The sequence below is a fragment of the Phocoena sinus genome, chromosome 1 (genome assembly GCF_008692025.1).
Source record: "Phocoena sinus isolate mPhoSin1 chromosome 1, mPhoSin1.pri, whole genome shotgun sequence".
Lineage (NCBI taxonomy): Eukaryota > Metazoa > Chordata > Mammalia > Artiodactyla > Phocoenidae > Phocoena > Phocoena sinus.
Window position 1 is genome coordinate 89393735 of NC_045763.1, and position 18970 is coordinate 89412704.

Consider the following 18970-nt stretch of genomic DNA (forward strand, 5'->3'; position numbering starts at 1 on the left):
TATGTATATATATATATATATATATATATAGGCAGGAGCAGTGGAAACATTTTCTACATTCAGTGAACAGCATGAGGAATAGGAAAAGGTACTATGAATGGTATATATGGGGAAACTCAAAGCTGTTCAGTGTTGTTAGAGTATAAATTGTAAAGCTAGGAGAGGTTAATGAAAGTATTACTTTCTTTTGGTCATCAGTTTTGGGACTAATATCTTTACATCAATTGTGGGTATCATATATTTAACCCTCTATTTTCATTGTTGTTTTTGTTTGTCTAGAGTTTTGGTCATTTTCCAAGATGACAAAGCACATGTTACTGTTTTGTAATTAATAAGTGCCTCCATGTCCCTTTTTTTCATTTTAAAGCTTTTTGAACAGACTAAAAGGTCTTTTTTTTCTCTAAAAAGCTGTACTTATGTCATAAGGTATACTTTTTCTGCTGGTGTATTTTAAAAATACTTTAAATCTTTTTTTCCCCTTACAACCACACATAATTACTACTATTTTTAAAATAAATATGTATTCATTATATATTATCTATATCTATCTGTCTATCTATCTATCTACCTCTTAATCTTAGAATGGTGCCTAGCTATTATTATTATGCACCAGGCACATTTTACTTCCAAAATATATGGACAAACATTAAGATCTGATATATATTCCACCATCCGGGGAATTTCTCAAGATCATATTACAGAACAGTTTAAAGCCAGTTATTCTACTCTAACACAGTTATTTAATTTTATTTTACTGCTCTCTCTCCGTTTGTCTTTCTTGGACGTAGTTTTACTCATTTGCAATATAAAGAGACACAGGCTTAATTCATAGCGGCATTGTGTTAAGAGGAAAGGGACAATCCTACTCTATCTACTATTTGGCTGCGCTGCTTTGGGCGCGGCTCTGCCTCAGGGTCTAAGCCAGGGTGGGAGAATTGGTTGTTTCCAACCGAACAAGCTTTCCAGATGACTGGGTGGCAGCCTGCGCCACAGCGAATCTCTTTGGTTTTCACTGTCAGTGACAGTCATTTTTAGAAGCGGGTTTGTTTCCTTCCCGAATCCACCTCCTCACTCCCTGTCCGGGTCCTTCGCCCCAAAAGGAGTTTGACTTTACTTTCGCAGTCTGACACCCTGGCGCCCTCCGCCACCGGGCAGCCCGGCAGAGGCCCGCCACTGGAGTTACTCTGTCCTCCAGGTGCCCTCAGGACACACCCAGCAGGAGGCACTGCCCCGGACGGTGAAGCCTGCACCGGGGGTCGCCCTTGGGGCCGCCCGGGTGCCTCGCCTTCGGGATGGAGCCGGCCAGTGCAGACCTGCGGCCACCAGAGCGGAGCCGGGAACGGTATTCGCCCGGGCCGAGGAGGAAGCCGGAGCATTTGGGGGACTGGACCGCGGGAACCCGGAAACGCCTGGGCCGCACCGGGCCGGCGGCAGCGACGGCGGCGGGAGCGGGCGCTGCTGCGCTTCAGGGGTTGTGGGGGACCCGGCGGGCGCCGCAGCCTGGGGGGCCCGGCGGAGCTGAGCCGCCGCCCCCAGTGCGCGCAGCCGGCCGAGCGGCGCGGGAGGTGAGTCTGGCGCGCTCCTGGGCGGCTGCGGGCACGGGGAGGCCGGTAACCGTGGCTCCGGCCAGGGCAGTGATGTGAAATCCGTCTGAGTGAAGGGGACGGTGTGGATAGACTTTAAGTACTAGCTAAGTAGGGGTGGGAGTGGATGAAGTGACACGTTGTTAAGTCCGAGGGAATATATGAGGAATGTGCTGGGTGGAAGAGGAAAAAAGGGCCCGGGGAAAGGGGTGTGTCAAGTGAATGAAAACCACAGTGTTTGCCTTAGAGGCTGGGGCGTGGGGAGCCGCGGCCGGAGGGCCAGGCTGGCGGTCATTCCGTCAGCGAACTGTCCCGGAGCTCCTGCGCGGTGTGTGGCCCTGTGGCAGGTACCGAGCCACTAGACGGGGACGCTGCGCTGAAGAAGCCGCAGGGACTTTAAAAAATGGAAAAGCAGTCCTTGGTAAGGCTAATACATAGGCAAGGGCTGTCTGAGGCCAGGTGGGATTCCTATCAGAACAGGTGTGTGTGTTGGGAGAGGGTTCTGAGTGTTTAGGAAGGGAACATTTTAATTAACATTTATTTAAACCAACTAAACTCCGGGGAACGCTGGTTCAAATGAATTAAAGGATAATAATATTAAATGTAGTACTGGGCCTTGCTTAGTAAAACACGTGTCATTACTTTATGGTAGAAGACTGAATCTTTTATTATGTTCTATTACATGTAGTATTTGAAAATGGAACCAGAGTTAAGTTTTTTGTTTTCGATCAACACTCAACTTTGGTAGTTAAAGATGAAATTTTGGTACAGTTTCTCACTTCGTGCGCTTACTCATTTTCACTGGTAAACTCAGGTTGTTTCCTTTAAAGGCATGACTTCTAAATTTATATTTCTGGTCCTAACTTTCCTCCCAAGTATTGATTCTACTTTTTCAGCATCTCAATTTGCTTCTTCCCCTTTTCATTCCTGTGCTTAACGTGGCTTCTCTTTCCTCTTCTTACTTATGCTATAGCAGTGGCTAGACTTGCTGCCCTCAGCCTGTCTTCCTTCCAATAACTGCACCCCCATACTGCTTTTTAAAGCCAGAGGTCTTGTGTATTCTTTTCCCTCAGAAATACTCGGTGACTCTCTATTGAATCCAGAATAAATTTAAAGTTATTTAGGGTAGTATCCAAAACTCTTAAAAATTTGTAGCTGTCCATGGCTCCAATCAGATCCAAAATCAGAAATCAGTATCATTGGGCTGATAGCAAAGTGTCAGAGGGACCTATGCGCCCTTTGGAGGCTCTAGGAGAGAATCTGTTCCCTTTTTCATCCAGCTTTGGTGGCTGCCAACATTCCTCGGTTTGTGGGTGCATCACTCCAGTCTTCAAGCCTAGCATCTTCAAATCTCTTTTTGCTCCATCTTTACATTGCCTTCTTCTCTTGAGTATCTGTATTTTCCTCTTCTGTCTCTTATGAGGACACTTACGTTGGCGTTTAGGCCTCACTTAGCTAATGCAGAATAATTTTCCCATCTCAAGATCCTTAACTTAATTTCATCTGCAAAATTCCCTTTTCCAAATAAGGTAACATTTACAGGTTTTAAGGATTAGGACCTGTTGCTCAGTAGGGTTATCAGCAGTTGGGAAGAGTTGACCTAAAGCAGGGAAGGGAGGATAACTGGAATCTGCCGGCACCTTTGCTTCTGTTTCACCACATTTAACTGAGAATCGTCTGGAGTAATGGCTGTTGCTTCACTTCTGCCTTCCAGATCTTGTGCAGGTTTTGTGTTTAGCCAATACTGACCTGGCACCATATAGAGAAGGGGATTTGCGGAAATGTGTTTGAGTTTAACCAAGTTGATACAGTAATAATACAAGGACCATAATAATACAAGGATCATAATTTCCCTATATTTTCCTGTTATACACCATGTCATAGCAGTTTACACCCTTATACTGTTTCTTAAATTATTTGAATAATATGTGTCTTCCATGCTAGAGGATAAGCTCTATGAAGAAACAGATTATATTTGTTTTGTTCATCATTGTGTATCAGTGCTCATCATAGTTCCTGACCATAGTTAGTATTTAAATATTGATGGTGAATTGTGTGATACCTTTATTTTCTACTTCTGACCGCATCTCCTGAATCTTGAAACCTTACTAATGGTTAGTGCCTGTGGACCTGTCATGGAGGAGGAATTTTTCCTCTACTCTTCTAGGTTCTTCTGGCCCGTCTAAGAATTAAATTGACATGAGACAGATTGAGGAGAAAAATCACACAAAAGTTTAATAACACGGATACATGGGAGAGACCCAGGAAAACTGAGTAACTTGTCAAAATGGCTGAAACCCTCACCTTACATACCATCTGCAGCTAAAGACAAGAGAGGATGTTGGGGGTAGTGGTTTGAGGCTTCAAAGGGGAGGAAAGCAATTGACATGGAGATGTAAAAGCAAAAGTTTGATAAATATTTGCTGGGCCATGCAGAGACAGTGGGACACAGAGTGGACTCTGATCTCTAGGCTCTGCCTAGAGTTTCCCTCCACCACACATAGCCCATGTTCTTAATTCTTTGCAGATATCTCTGGTGATACTGTGGGAACAGGCCCTCTATCTAATTTTTTTTTCTTTTTTTTATCAGTTAGGGGAAAGGTCAAAGATCTTGCTGAGTCTTTAGGGCCTTCACTGTTTCCAGCTTGAAATAACCCACATGCCAAAGAGATATTTTGGCATGACAAGTTTTGCTACCCTACAGATCCTACCCGGATTGTACAGTAGTCTCTGTTCTTTGTAGAATACCTTTAACATCAGCCTTTAGCTGTAAGTGGTGGGAAGTGACCATAGCAGAAAGTGGTAGAGCAGAATGGCACAGGGATGGGGAAATGAGAGGGTGAGAAAGGAGTACGTTTTTACATGGCACCTCACATTAGAAGGGGATCTTAGGGCTAGATTTATTAGGTCTTTATGTTTTCCCAGTCACTGACATTATGTAAAGAGTACAATAATATTGAACAATTTATAATCTAAAAATTAGAATGCAGATAGGTTTTATGTTTGTTAAGTTGAAGAAATATTTGAGTACTATTGATTTTATCTGAATGTAGGAGTGGAAACTCTGCAGTCTGTAGAAGAACAAGTTAAAAATTGACACAGTACTCTAACTTACATACAAGTGATATTGTCTTATGTAAACAGATACCTGATACCTTGAGGAAGAAAAGGAAGGAGAAACAATGAAAAGTTGTTTAACTTAGAATGTAATAGGAGCCATAGAATGTAAAGAGTCAGTTGTTAAGTGTTGTCGAGCAGGATTTTGCTTTTCTTAAGCACTTAAGAGTGAACTTAAGTTCACTAACTTAGTGGAGCTTATTATTTTTATCGTAGAAACAAAATTGACTATGTCAATAATGTAAAGTACCTTTAATTCATATTTCTTTCGCTTTTATAAATAAGATTTTGGGTTTTCCACAGGATCATTATGGACTTCAAGTACAACATATTGTTGTTACTTTTGGAGAATACTGTCTCTACTTCTGAGATAGTTTGGCAGGAAGATATATAAATGCCAGTGTCAGAAGTAAAGCCAGTTGTGATGAATTTTGTCATTATTTAGTACACGGTTATAGGTTGCAGTTTTAAAGTTTTGGCATCATGGAAGATAATGAACAAAAAATTGCAGCTGAGGTCAGCATTACTTTTTCTGTTCATTTACTTGGAAAAACTTTAAAAGGTTTGTTTTTATACCAATAGCTGTTTCTGACTAGTGTAATGTGAATTTATATTTGCATAGCACTTTAAAATGTGTTTTCATATGTACTCTATTGTGTCATTAACCTAAAATAGATTATAATATTATACTTAGGGAGTATATTTCAGAACTAATGTTTAGAAAATGTAAATATAGCTCACTCTAAAAACCTTAAGTTAGAAATTTAACCTTTTGTTTTTATAATAGAAGGAAAATTGATTTGCAGAATTACTTAGGTACTTAGTAGTCTTTAAAAATCTGTATACATTTTTTTTTTTTAAGTTGCTAGTCTCTATCCTGCCTAAAGGAGTTCCTTTAGCATTTGTTGCAAAGCTGGTCTGGTGATGCTGAATTCTCTTAGCTTTTGCTTGTCTGTAAAGCTTTTGATTTCTCTGTCAAATCTGAATGAGAGCCTTGCTGAGTGGATTATTCTTGGTTGTAGGTTCTTCCCTTTCATCACTTTAAATATATCATGCCACTCCCTTCTGGCTTGCAGGGTCTCTGCTGAGAAATCAGCTGATAACCTTATGGGAGTTCCCTTACATGTTATTTGTCATTTTTCCCTTATTGCTTTTAATATGTTTTTTGTCTTTAATTTTTGTAAATTTGATTACTGTGTGTCTCTGTGTGTTTGTTTCTCCTTGGGTTTATCCTGCCTGGGACTCTGTGCTTCCTGGAGTTGGTTGACTGTTTCCTTTCCCATGTTAGGGAGGTTTTCAGCTATTATCTCTTCAAATATTTTCTCAGGTCCTTTCTCTCTGGCTTCTCGGTCTGGGACCCCTATAATGCGAATGTTGGTGTGTTTAATGTTGCCCCAGAGGTCTCTTAGGCTGTCTTCATTTCTTTTCATTCTTTTTTCTTTATTCTGTTCTGTGGCAGTGATTTCCACCATTCTGTCTTCCAGGTCACTTATCCATTCTTCTACCTCAGTTATTCTGCTATTGATTCCTTCTAGTGTATTTTTCATTTCAGTTATTGTATGTTCATCTCTGTTTGTTTGTTCTTTAGTTCTTCTAAGTCTTCGTTAAACATTTCTTGCATCTACTCAATCTTTGCCTCCATTCTTTTTCCCAGATCCTGGATCATCTTCACTATCATTATTCTGTATACTTTTTCTGGAAGGTTGCCTAACTCCATTTCATGGAGTCGTTTTTCTGGGGTTTTATCTTGTTCCTTCATCTGGGACATAATCTTCTGCCTTTTCATTTTGTCTGACTTTCTGTGATTGTGGTTTTCATTCTGCAGGCTGCACGATTGTAGTTCTTCTTGCTTCTGCTGTCTGCTCTCTGGTGGGTGAGGCTATCTAAGAGGGACTGGGTCTTGCTCTGGTGGGCAGGGCCATGCTCAGTAAAACTTTAATCCACTTGTCTGCTGATGGGTGAGGCCATGTTCCCTCCCTGTTAGTTGTTTGGCCTGAGGCAACCCAGCACTGGAGCCTACAGGCTGTATGGCAGGGCTAATGGTGCTCTCTGGGAGGGCTCATGCCAATGAATATTTCCCAGAACTGCTGCTGCCAGTGCCCTTGTCCCCACAGTGAGCCTCAGCTGCCTGCTGCCTCTGCAGGAGACCCTCCAACACTAGCAGGTAGATTTGGTTCAGTCTCCTATGGGGTCACTCCTCCTTTTCCCTGGGTCCTGGTGCACACATGAGTTTGTGTGTGCCCTCCAACAGTGGTGTCTCTGTTTCCCCCAGTCCTGCGTAAGTCCTGCAATGAAATCCTGCTGGCCTTTACAGTCAGAGTCTCTGGGGATTCCTACTCCTGTTGCCAGACCCTCAGGCTGGGAAGCCTGAAGCGGGCCTCAAAACTTTTGCTCCAGTGGGAGAACTTCTGTGGTATGCTTGTTCTCCAGTTTGTGGGTCGCCCACCCGGCGGGTATGGGATTTGATTTTATTGTGATTGCACCCCTCCTACCATCTCACTGCAGCTTCTCCTTTGTCTTTGGATGTGAGGTATCTTTTTTGGTGGGTTCCAGTGTCTTCCTGTTGATGGTTGTTCAGCAGTTAGTTTCGGTGCTCTCGCAGGAGGAGGTGAGCACATGGCCTTCTACTCCACCATCTTGAGCCAATCTCTCTATATAAATGTTATTACAATTTAAAGACATTGACTAAAGATTTAGTTTTGTGGAACTTTTAGTGGCTGAAGACATAACAGCAAAATACAGATATTATTGTCTCAGTAGAATAATGGGCTTCATACACAGACCTAAAGATTATACATGTAACCTATTGGATATAATGTAGCCAGACTGATTTTCAGGTTTACCTACAAGTACCTGTCTCTGTTTGAAAAGATAAATAGAAATTATTAGTATATAGTGTTTTGAATATTTCAGAACTTAGTTAATGCATATCTAGTGCAATAATGATGGTATAAACAACTAATTTCTCACTAACCCTGATTAATATAAGGGTAGAAGTAGTAGTAGTGTGCATTAATGATATATATACTTTGTGTAATATATATTTTTTAAATGTTTAAGACCTGTAAAGTATCTCAGAATTGGCTGACAAAGCATTGTAAAGGCAGGGATCTTAGGGAGCGACTTTAATGGAAATGAGGGATATATAATTAGCATATAAAATGTACTTAAATTATACCTTCTAGCATGTTTGAAAAACCTTTTTTTCCCCCTTAAGAGTAATAAATACTGAGAAATTTTTTGAACCTTAATAAGCTTACTAATATTTTTTGCACACAATTCTAACCAAGTCATCATCAAATCCAAATGAATGGAGCTTATTAGATGAATGAAGTTTTTGTTGTACATTTTTCTTTCAAGAGGTGAGATGGCATTTAAAAATAATAAAATTCAACTTTGTAAATATCAAACTTATCTTAACAATTCAGGAGAAAAATAATGATTGGAAAGCAAGTACAAGATCTTTTATAGTGACTAACCAAATCCTGAAATATTCCTGTGCAAAGGACTTTTAGAAGTATTAGCAGTGTGACTGTATCGAATAAGTATGATTATAGTATACACACACGTACACAAAAATTATAACTATACAGTATTATTATGCAATAATTATACACTAATAATTTTACAATAGTTAATGATCAAATATGTTATGTATTACTATATGTATACTCAAAGTTTACAACTTAAAAATTGAGACACTTTTAGATGAAAAAATTGAAATTACTTTAATAAAATTGTGTGTGTATTAGAATTGGAAGAGACCTGAGAAATCATATACAATATTAAATTTTAGCAAAATGGCTTGAAATATTTGTAGCTTATATAACATTTAGTAGCTACTTGTTGAAAATTTTTAAGAAAACTTTTAAATAAATCTTTAAAAGGAAAAGAAAGGATCTTAAATGTTTATCAGTAGGAGAATGGGTAAATAGAAGGTCTGCTTATTTGTTGGAACAACATAGAGTTATTAAAAGCAATGAACTAGGTCTGTATATCAATGTAGATGGCAAAACAATGCTGAATAAAGTAAGGAAGATGCTGAATAATGTATACAGTTTGATACCATGTATGTATATTAAAATATTTAGGCTTACGGATATTTCTATATAGGTATATAAAATTTTAAAAGTGCACTGAAATACATACTCCAAATGTATGATAATAGGGGAGGGGAAAAGGAATAGGACTTAGAATTTGTCTTAAAGGGGACTTTAACTGTTGTGTTTTATTCCTTTAAAAAAGGAAAGATAAGCAAATGTGACAAGATTGACAATTGTTAGTTCTGGGTGGTAGAATCATGGATGTTTGTTATATTCTTGGTACTTTATTGTATTTTTAAAATCCATTTTTTTCCCTCAAGAAAGATCTATTATTTTTTAGGAGAATTTGGAACTTTGTGATTACAAGACTAGTTTCTATATAACTAAGAATCCCCAAAAGTTGTTGAAATCCTTTCAGTGGGACTATGAAATGGTCTAGGTATTTTATTTTACCTTTGCTGCTAATGTTCTTGAGTTTAGAGATTTCCAAAAAACTTAATAAAAATTGACAATCTATATCAAAATATTATTAGATGTCTTTGAGTGGTGAGATTATGGTTCAAATTTTTACTTATTAATATAATTTTTGTTTATTAATTTTTTCTCACTAATAATATGCTACTTTTTAAAGTAAATAAAATAATAAATGCTTTTTTAGAAAATCCAGAACAAACGAAAACAAAGGAAAGCAATCCGAATGAAATAGTGCCATTTACTCTAGTGACCAGGAAGAATACATTTTTCAGGTCTTAGCTGTTAAGGTAGAAGTGGAGCATCTAAGCATCCTGTCTCTTTGACATTGCTATAAATCTGAGAGCCTCACTGAACTCCAAGTGGGTTTACGGAGCTTAGTAATCGGGGTCTTTAATGGAACATGGGTAGTAATTTGTGGACTGGTTCATGACGTTTTTGAAAGTAAACTGAATGAGGCTCCATTTGTGAAAGAACCTAACAGTTTCTTATTATTGATATAAAAGTTTCTTGGATAGGAAATTTTTATGAAACAAAGAATAATCTGGAAACCAGAAGATTGGCAACACCTGAAAGGATAAAAGAAGGGGAATTTGGCGGTAAGAGAAAAAAAAGGTAGGAGACTAAAATTAAATCTTAAACATGAAATTGGTAAAAGATTGTTTTCAGTTATAATGAGAAAATATTATAGACTTTACAATGAAGAAACAGTGTTACTCTTGTAAATTATAGAGGTGGAACATAATCTTTTTTTGGTCTATTTCGTGTTTATGTATTTACTTTGCATTTAGGGGTTGTATTAAGTGAAAGTACTAACTTTTACCTATATTGTACTAAGTGAAAGTACTAACTTTTACCTATATTGTACTCCAACCAAACTAAGTATTTGTATATCTTAGAAATGCTAGTATTTTGAATTTTTTCATTTTGAGTTTTTTCTTCCCTTAGGCAGAATTGTAAATTAAATTGTAATTCTTTACACGTGATCTAGTGCAAATGAGCATGTGTTTGCATGTATTTTACTTCTCGACTTCATATTAGAAAAGCAACGCCGTTCTTTCCTCCGGTGTGTCTCCTCTACTCCTCATACAGAATACTTCACTTCTGACACTTCTGGTCATCACATGTATGTGAGGTTTTTCCCCACACCAAGCAATTCTCTGCAACACCAGCTGGATGTCCTACTTCAATTCTCACACTGTCTGTCTGGAGATGGTATCAGATCCCACACGTTAAGGGCTCAGTCCCACAAGACTGCTCCCACCCCACTTCATATGCCAATCACAAGTAGTAGGTCCTCAGGTTATGCACAACTTCTGTCTGACTTGGACTTGGCTACAAATCAGAGGTTCTCACGACCTTCTCCTCATGTTTGATTAAATTGCTATAGTGGCTCACAGAACTCAGGGAAACACTTATGTTTACCAGTTTATTAAAGTATATGATAAAGGATATAGATGAACAGTCAGATGAAGAAATACATAGGTCTGGGCAAGGTCTGGGAAGGTCCCCAGCACAGGAACTTCTGTCCCCATGGAATTGGGGTGCCTCACCTTCCCTGTGTGGATGTGTTCACCAACTTGGAGGCCCTCTGAACCCTATAGTATTGTGATTTTATGGAGGCTTCATCATGTAGGCAAAATGGATCATTAACTCCATTTTCAGCCCTTTTGCCTTCTCAAGAGATGCGGAGTAGGGGAGCTTGGGGGATGGGGCTGAAAATTCCAAGCTTCTAATCATGGCTTGTTCTTTCTGGTGAGCAGCTCTCTTCAGAAGCCATCCAGAAGCCTGCCCAAATTTGCCTCACTAGAACAAAAGACACATCTATCACCCAGAAAATTACAAGGGTTTCAGGAGCCCTGTGTCAGGAACTGGGGTCAAAGACCAAATATTAGAACAAAAGATGCTCCTAGTGCTCTTATCACTTAGGAAATTACAAGTGTTTCAGGAGGCCTATGTCAGGAGCCAGCACCAGAGACCAATATATATGTTTTTCTATTATCTCACAGACTTAGAAAAACAAAACAAAACATTGTGAGAGACTAAAAATATTACGAACTGTATTATCACAGTGAATGTTTATATTGATGTTGTATGTACTTGGCAATGGAAAAGCAAAATTGTACAAATAGTGTATCCTGGCTTAGAATGTGACCTTTAAATTTTCATTTGAAAAGAAATCAGAGTATTGCTGTTATAACACATACATTATGGTCTTAGTTGTACAGAATAAACAAAAGACTTTCTTGAACAGGTTTGAAATAATTGTTTGACATTTTCCAGGAAAATCAGATGCATGTGCCAAATGCAGATTGCTGGCAACTTGTCCTCCTTTTATACAGAGATAAAGGCCACCGGGAAGTCTTTTGAAATTCTACAGTAGCTTGTAATGGGATCTGCAGAACTTGATATTTAACTTTATAACTGTTATTTTCAATTAATAATTATAAGACCTTGAACAAGTCATCTAACTTCTCTGTTCACTATTTTCTCTATTTTAAAATGAAGATATTGTACTAGATGATTTCTAAAGCATCTTCTACTTCTAAAATGCTATAATTTTATTTCACACTAGGATTCTTCTGCTAATGCAGATTTATAAAAATGAGATAGTTGGTTGATAAAGTGGTTGTGGCATTTTACATTCCCACTAGCAAAGTTGAGAGTTCTATTTGCTCTAAATCCTCTTCAACACTTGGTAGCATCAATTTTTAAGATTTCAGCTATTCTAATAGGTGTATAATGTTATCTCATTGTGACTTTAATTTCTATTTCTCTAATGACTGTGATGTTGAACATCTTTTCATGTGCATATTAGCCATTCATTTATCTTTTTTTGGTGAAATATCTATTGAAATCTTTTGTCCATTTTAATTTGGGTTGTTTGTCTTCTACTCATTGTGTCTTAAGAGTTCTTTATACATTCTAGGTACAAGACCATGGTCAGATTTTTGTGTTGAGAATATTTTCTCCCATGATGTGGTTTGCCTTTCATTATTTTTACAGTGTCTTTGGAAGAGTAGATTTAAATTTTGATGATGTCCAATTTTTCCATATTTTTCTTTTATGGTTTGTGCTTTTTGTATCCTAAGAAATCTCGGCCTATTTTTATTTGGCTATGATTTTCTCCTATGTTTTCTTCTTGAATATTTATAGTTTTAGCTTTTTTAAAAATAAATTTATTTATTTTTGGCTGTGTTGGGTCTTTGTTGCTGTGCGTGGGCTTTCTCTAGTTGCAGCGAGTGGGTGCTACTCATTGCGGTGGCTTCTTTTGTTGTGGAGCACGGTCTCTAGGCGTGTGGGCTCAGTAGTTGTGGCACATGGGCTCTAGAGCACAGGCTCAGTATTTGTGGCGTACAGGCGTAGTTGCTCCGTGGCATGTAGAATCTTCCCGGACCAGGGCTCGAACCCGTGTCCCCTGCATTGGCAGGCAGATTCATAACCACTGCACCACCAGGGAAGTCCCTGTTCTGGACTTCATTCTATCCCATTGACTTATTCTTCTGTCCTTATGTCAATATCAGTCTTAATTACTAGGGCTTTATAGTAAGTCTAGAATTTCAGTAGTTTAACTCCTTCCACTTTATTCTTCCTTTTCAAAATTGTTTTGCTGGTCTAGGTCCTTTGTATTTTCCTATAAATTTAAAAATCAATATCAATTTCTACCAAAAAAGTCCTTCAGAGATTTTGTTTGAGATCGAATCTTTAGATGAATTTGAAGCAAAGGATGTGACCTGGGGTGGAGAGGCAGTTGAATGATCATGCACACTACATTAAGTCCTTCCTTGAAGGAGGATCAGTGGAGCATCTCCAAGTCTACATATAGTGGTTGATAGTGTTGTTCAAATCTTCTATATTCTTACTGGGTTTTGTGTGTGTGTATATTCTATGAATTACTGGGAAAGGTGGGTTAAAATCTCACATTCTGACTGGATTTACCCGTTTTTCTTTTTAGTTCTGTCAGTTTTTGCTTTATGTATTTTGAAGCTATGTTATTAGCACATATAGATTTATAATGGTTAGATCTTCCTGATGTGTTGATTCTTTTATCATTACAAAGTGTCCTTTAATTCTAAAAATAATTCTTATGTAATCTGTTTCGCCTGATATTAATCTAACCCCTCCAACTTTCTCATAGTTATTTTCCTCATGGCTTTTATCATTTTCCATCCTTCTACTTTTTAACATATTTGTATCTTCATATTTAAAGTGAGTCTCTTAGAGTTAATATTAAATTGCTTTAGGAAAAATACAGAAACTTTGCTAGTTTTATTACTGGGGGAAGCCAGGTGGAGGGTACATGAGAACTCCTGTTCTATTTTTTTCAACTATGTAAGTCTAAAATTATTTAAAGAATGTTTATAATTGCCTGTTGGTTGGTGCATTTTTGTAGTAACTTCTCTAAAATTCTTGTCTGATAATTCCAACATCTGTATCAACTATATGTTGTTGTTGTCTGTTGATTTGTCCTTATTCATCCTAGTTGAGATTTTTTTCCCTGTCTTTTGGAATGATGAGTATACTCATTTTGGATTGTATCCTGGACATTTTGAGTGTTATGAGACCTTGGTTCCTACTTAAATCGTCTATATTAGTAGGCATCCACTGGAGAGGGAGGAATGGTGCTGCGTCTCCGCTGACATTCACCTTATGTAGGGCAGGAATGGTTGGCAGGGCTCTGCCCCCATAGTCTTTGTGGCTGCATCGTGGTGGGGGATGGGAGGGCCACCACCTCTGTTGTCATTTTTGCAGGGTTGGGATGGTCAGCAAGGCTCTGCCCCATAGATTATACAGCACCCATTTGGGAGGGTTGCCTCCTTCGGGGCTGCTGTCTTCCCAGTCCTTTGGTTGGAGACAGTGGGTTTTTTCTTACGGCTTTTTTGTTGTTGACCTACACCTGTTGGTGGTTCCAGGTTGTAAACTGCTGTCACACCCAGGGTGAGATACATGAATGGCAAAAAATCTCAAGATTTTTTAATCACTCAAGATCTGCAGTCTCTAGCCAGTCTCTTTTCTACAAGAGTCTCCTTGTAGTTGCTTTGTCTTTGGTCCAAGGTTTATAGTTGTAATTAGCAGGAAGAATAGGATGGAATGCACTTTATCTTGTTTGGAACCAGACATCTCTTACTGTTTTTTTTTTTTTTTTTTACTGGTTTTTAAAATATTTATAATTTCTGTATTTTCTATTTATTTGCCCTGTGTATTTTGTTTTTCAGGCAAATGAAGATAAAACAATGTCAGCCAACCTAAAATACCTTTCCTTGGGAATTTTGGTCTTTCAGACTACCAGTCTGGTTCTAACGATGCGTTATTCTAGGACTTTAAAAGAGGAGGGGCCTCGTTATCTGTCATCTACAGCCGTGGTTGTTGCTGAACTTTTGAAGATAATGGCCTGCATTTTATTAGTCTACAAAGACAGCAGTAGGTATCTTAGGTTTTTTAAGTCATTGCAATTTATTTAATTATTTTGGAGTTATTCACATGTGATATATATATATAGTATATATGTATAGGTACCTATATATATGACATATATATAGGTAACTACACATTTGAACACTTGCATTATTGATGAACATTTCAATTTTCATTTTATTAAGATGGTTTTAGTCTAGTAATAAAGGTATTTTATTCTTATCTATGTTATGATTCATGTCCTCTGGTTAATGCTGTAAATATGAAACAAAGTTTCTTGCATTAATAATAATTTGAGAATAAGTAATTTAGAGGAGTAATAATTTTTTACTAAAGTCAAGGCTTTTTAATTTTATTTGCTGCATGCTTAGTCCAGCAGTGACTAATTTGATATAGTTTTTTTTAAAAAAAAATCTTTATTGAGGGAATTCCCTGGTGGTCCAGTAGTTAGGGCTCCATGTGGTTAGATTATTTGGGGGTACATTAAAATGAAAAACAGACTTTTTCATGTTTTTATATATCAAACCAAATGAGAAGACAAGCAACAGATTGAGAGAAGATATTTACATCACAGGTAATCACTAATAATTAATATCCAGAATGTACAAAGAACTCCCACAACTCAATAAGAAAAAGATAAGAAACTCAACAAAAAAAGGGAAAAAAGATATAAATAGGCAACTCACAGAAGAGAAAACCTGGGTGGCCAATCAATGTATAAAAAGATGTTCAACCTCTCTAGCAATCAGAGAAATCAGATTAAAGCCACAAGACTCAATTCCACTACCCTCATACTGCTAATGAGAAAAATATGTGACAGCATTAATTATTTAAAAATTTAATTTTAAAGATGAGCTTATATTTTATATTTTTTCTGCTAAAACTAAAATAATCTTTAGGTAACTTTTGTTTTACTTACATAATTTTTTTTACCATTATTTTAGTCAGGAAAGGCTGAATATCAAGTAGCATTCTTTAGTTATTTTCATTTTGGAAACTAACACAACATTGTTACTCAACTAAACTGCAATAAAAATTAATTTTTAAAAAGGTATTTTCATTTTAAAACAGTTTTCATAAAGTTTGCAAGTTTTATGTTGCGAGAGAAAATCATCTGTGAAGTGTATTGTTGGTAAGGTGGTAGGGTTCTTTAGAATTTCTCCCTTTGGGGGTTTATATATCTCTTAAAGTTCTTTGGACATTTTTTTGTGATTGATACTGTGGGTTGGCTAGCTCAGAGTCCATTTTTAACTCCTTTCTCACTTTCTTATATCTAATGTGGAGAATATAAAAGAAAAGAATTGATTTTCCAGCTCCCTTGCAGCAGGGAGTAGTTAAGCAACATACAGTCTTGGTCAGTGAGCGGGAAGAAGATGCCTGCTAGCCCACTGTTTCCTCCTCCTCTTTTTTCCTTCTGGAAAGAAGAACCAGAGATGCATCAGTCAGTTGGCAATCTGTTGCAACAAATCACGTAGACAATACATGAAAAGCATGAAAATAAAAAGCCAATATATATACAGAGAGAGCTAGGTCCCTGATGTCATCACGGAGCTGCTGTAGCAGCTTTTGACCTGGACTCATGACATGTGAGACAAATCCCTACGGGTTTGAGCCACTGTTGGTTGGGTTTTCTGTTGTTTGAGGCAAACCCACCTCCTGATATCCTTCTTTTTATGATTAAAGTCTTCATAATTATTAATTGGCATTAATGGCTGATGATAAAATACATTATAAAATACAAGGTATCAGTATTATAATATTGCTATGATAAAGTAAGAATACTTGGTTGACAAATTAATACTTTGAGGTTTTGGTTATCATAAATATATATGTGTATATATAATCAATTTGATTTATTTCCCAATGAAAGATATATGTATATATAAAGATAATGCTCTTTTAATATGCTACCTTATAATATTTAATATTTGAAATATTAGCATCATTAAAGGTATACCTTATTTTACTGCAGATATTGTGTGTTTTACAAATATAAGATTTGTGGCAACCCTCCGTTGTCAGATGATGGTATTTTTTTAGCAATAAAGTTTTGGTTTTTTTTTTGCGGTATGTGGGCCTCTCACTGTTGTGGCCTCTCCCGTTGCGGAGCACAGGCTCCGGACACACAGGCTCAGCGGCCATGGCTCACGGGCCCAGCTGCTCCGCGACATGTGGGATCTTCCTAGACCGGGGCATGAACCCACGTCCCCTGCATCGGCAGGCGGACTCTCAACCACTGCACTACCAGGGAAGCCCTAAAGTATTTTTTAATTAAGGTATGCACATTATTTTTTTAGACATAATCTTATTGCCCAGTTAACAGACTACAGTAAAGGGTAAATATAGCTTTTATATGCACTGAGAAACCAAAAAAAATTCTTGTGACTCACTTTATTTTGATACTCATTTTATGGCAGTGGTCTGGAAATGAACCTGCAATATCTCTGAGGTACGTCTGTATATTTTAGACCTAAAAGGATCTTAACATGTAGCCAAATGTCCATTTTTTACAGGTGAAAAAACTGAGGACTTCAGAGAGAGTATGTAACTTATTTGGAGTTACTTAATTATTGATTTTGTCCATTTCATGTTTTTTCTAGAATGTAGTCTAAGAGCACTGAATCGAATACTACATGATGAAATTCTTAATAAACCTATGGAAACACTTAAACTTGCTATTCCATCAGGGATATATACTCTTCAGAATAATTTACTCTATGTGGCACTGTCAAATCTAGATGCAGCTACTTATCAGGTATTTAAAATACATTTCTAGTAGTGTTTCTAAGAAAGAAAGAAACAAACAATAATATTAGCTGTTTTCTTTTTCAGGTCACATATCAGTTGAAAATTCTTACGACTGCATTGTTTTCTGTATCGATGCTTAGTAAAAAATTAGGTGTGTACCAGTGGCTCTCCCTAGTAATTTTGATGACAGGAGTTGCTTTTGTACAGGTAACTATTCAAGATAAGTATAACTTTTACTTTTATCACAATTTCAGAACCTCATTTTGGAAAATATGGTTCTGTTATTTGTTGAAGAAAATTAATGCTTATTCTTACAACTGACATTTTTTGAGGGCTTCCTTTGAGCAAGATACTACATTGGGACTGTAAATGACACAAAGAAGTAGAATCAAGTTATCCGACGTAAAGAAATGAACAGTCTATTTAGGGAAATAAGACACTGTATGTAAAACAAAGCTGTTTTTTACTGAGTATCTGGACATTGAGATCAACCACTCCCTTCCTATTGTCTCTCAGCTTCCCTGATACCACTCGCTCCTGGTTCTTTTCACATCTTTCTAATGATTCCTTACTGGTTTCCTTCCTGGGGTCCTCTTTCTTGATATTCCCATTAGATATTGTGTTGTTGATAGGCTTGTTATTTCTCTTAAATTATTTCCTTATTTTTGGAGATTTCATTCTTTCTGAAGGTTTTTATTAACACATATGCTGATAGCTTCTTGGTCTGTGTCATCAGCTCTGGTTATCACCTCTAGTTTCAGATTTATATATCTAAAAGCACATTGGACATCTTTGTTTGGTTGTTCAATAGGCCTTATAAACTCAGTGTATCCAAAGCTGCACTTTACCTTTTCCCCACCAAACCTGTTCTTTATTTCTGTTTTTTCCAGTCATGATTTACTTAGCCTGAGAGTTGTCCTAGACTCTTCCTTTAGCCTGTACATCCAGTCAATCACTAAGACTTTCTGATTCTGCTTTCTAATACTTCTTGATTTTGTCCTTGTCTATCTCTAACACTTCCACATTTCAAGCCTTCTTTGTGTCTCAAGTAATCTTTTGCCTCCTAATTGATTTTTTTTTTTAACTTCTGTCTTATAATTCAGCCTCCACTTAGTCACCACTGTTGTCTATCTAAAAGAAATCCAATCATGTCAATCTACTGCCGTCCAAAGCCCCCCTCCCCTAAAATCACTTTCCTCAGAGTGTGGTATGTATATTTTGAATAAATATTTCTAATAGTTATTTAAGTGGTTATTAGAAAAATATAATTGGCATGTCAAACCCATATTTTCATAGATTCTGCTTAAGGTAAGGTAAAGTCGGTATTCAGTTTTTAAAAGTGAGGTATTTTAGGGCTTCCCTGGTGGAGCAGTGGTTGAGAATCTGCCTGCTAATGCAGGGGACATGGGTTCGAGCCCTGGTCTGGGAGGATCCCACATGCCGTGGAGCAACTAGGCCCGTGAGCCACAACTACTGAGCCTGCGCATCTGGAGCCTGTGCTCTGCAATAAGAGAGGCCGCGATAGTGAGAGGCCCGCGCACCGCCATGAAGAGTGGCCCCCGCTTGCCACAACTAGAGAAAGCCCTCACACAG

The 18970-nt window shown here is 37.6% G+C and overlaps 1 protein-coding gene and 1 long non-coding RNA gene across 7 annotated transcripts in view; one reads left to right on the forward strand and one right to left on the reverse strand.

Moving 5' to 3' along the window:
* The window catches only part of SLC35A3 (solute carrier family 35 member A3), a 51418-nt gene that overhangs the window by 9226 nt on the left and 23222 nt on the right, over positions 1–18970 (forward strand). For 2 of the 6 annotated variants that reach the window (XM_032624905.1, XM_032624914.1), the window contains 4 exons: positions 1196–1565; positions 14431–14635; positions 17230–17384; positions 17462–17584. In XM_032624905.1, coding sequence (XP_032480796.1) covers positions 1293–1565; positions 14431–14635; positions 17230–17384; positions 17462–17584 — 756 coding nt within the window. In that variant the 5' untranslated portion in view covers positions 1196–1292. Of the gene's footprint in view, positions 1–634; positions 1566–9720; positions 9830–9935; positions 10281–14430; positions 14636–17229; positions 17385–17461; positions 17585–18970 lie in introns of those variants that run through there. The other 4 variants (XM_032624934.1, XM_032624942.1, XM_032624920.1 and 1 more) reach the window with 4 other exon arrangements.
* LOC116750025 overlaps positions 14859–18970 on the reverse strand; it is a 30923-nt gene continuing 26811 nt past the window's right edge. The window contains exon 4 of the long non-coding RNA XR_004348777.1: positions 14859–16083. This is a non-coding gene — a long non-coding RNA (uncharacterized LOC116750025). The remainder of the gene's footprint in view (positions 16084–18970) is intronic.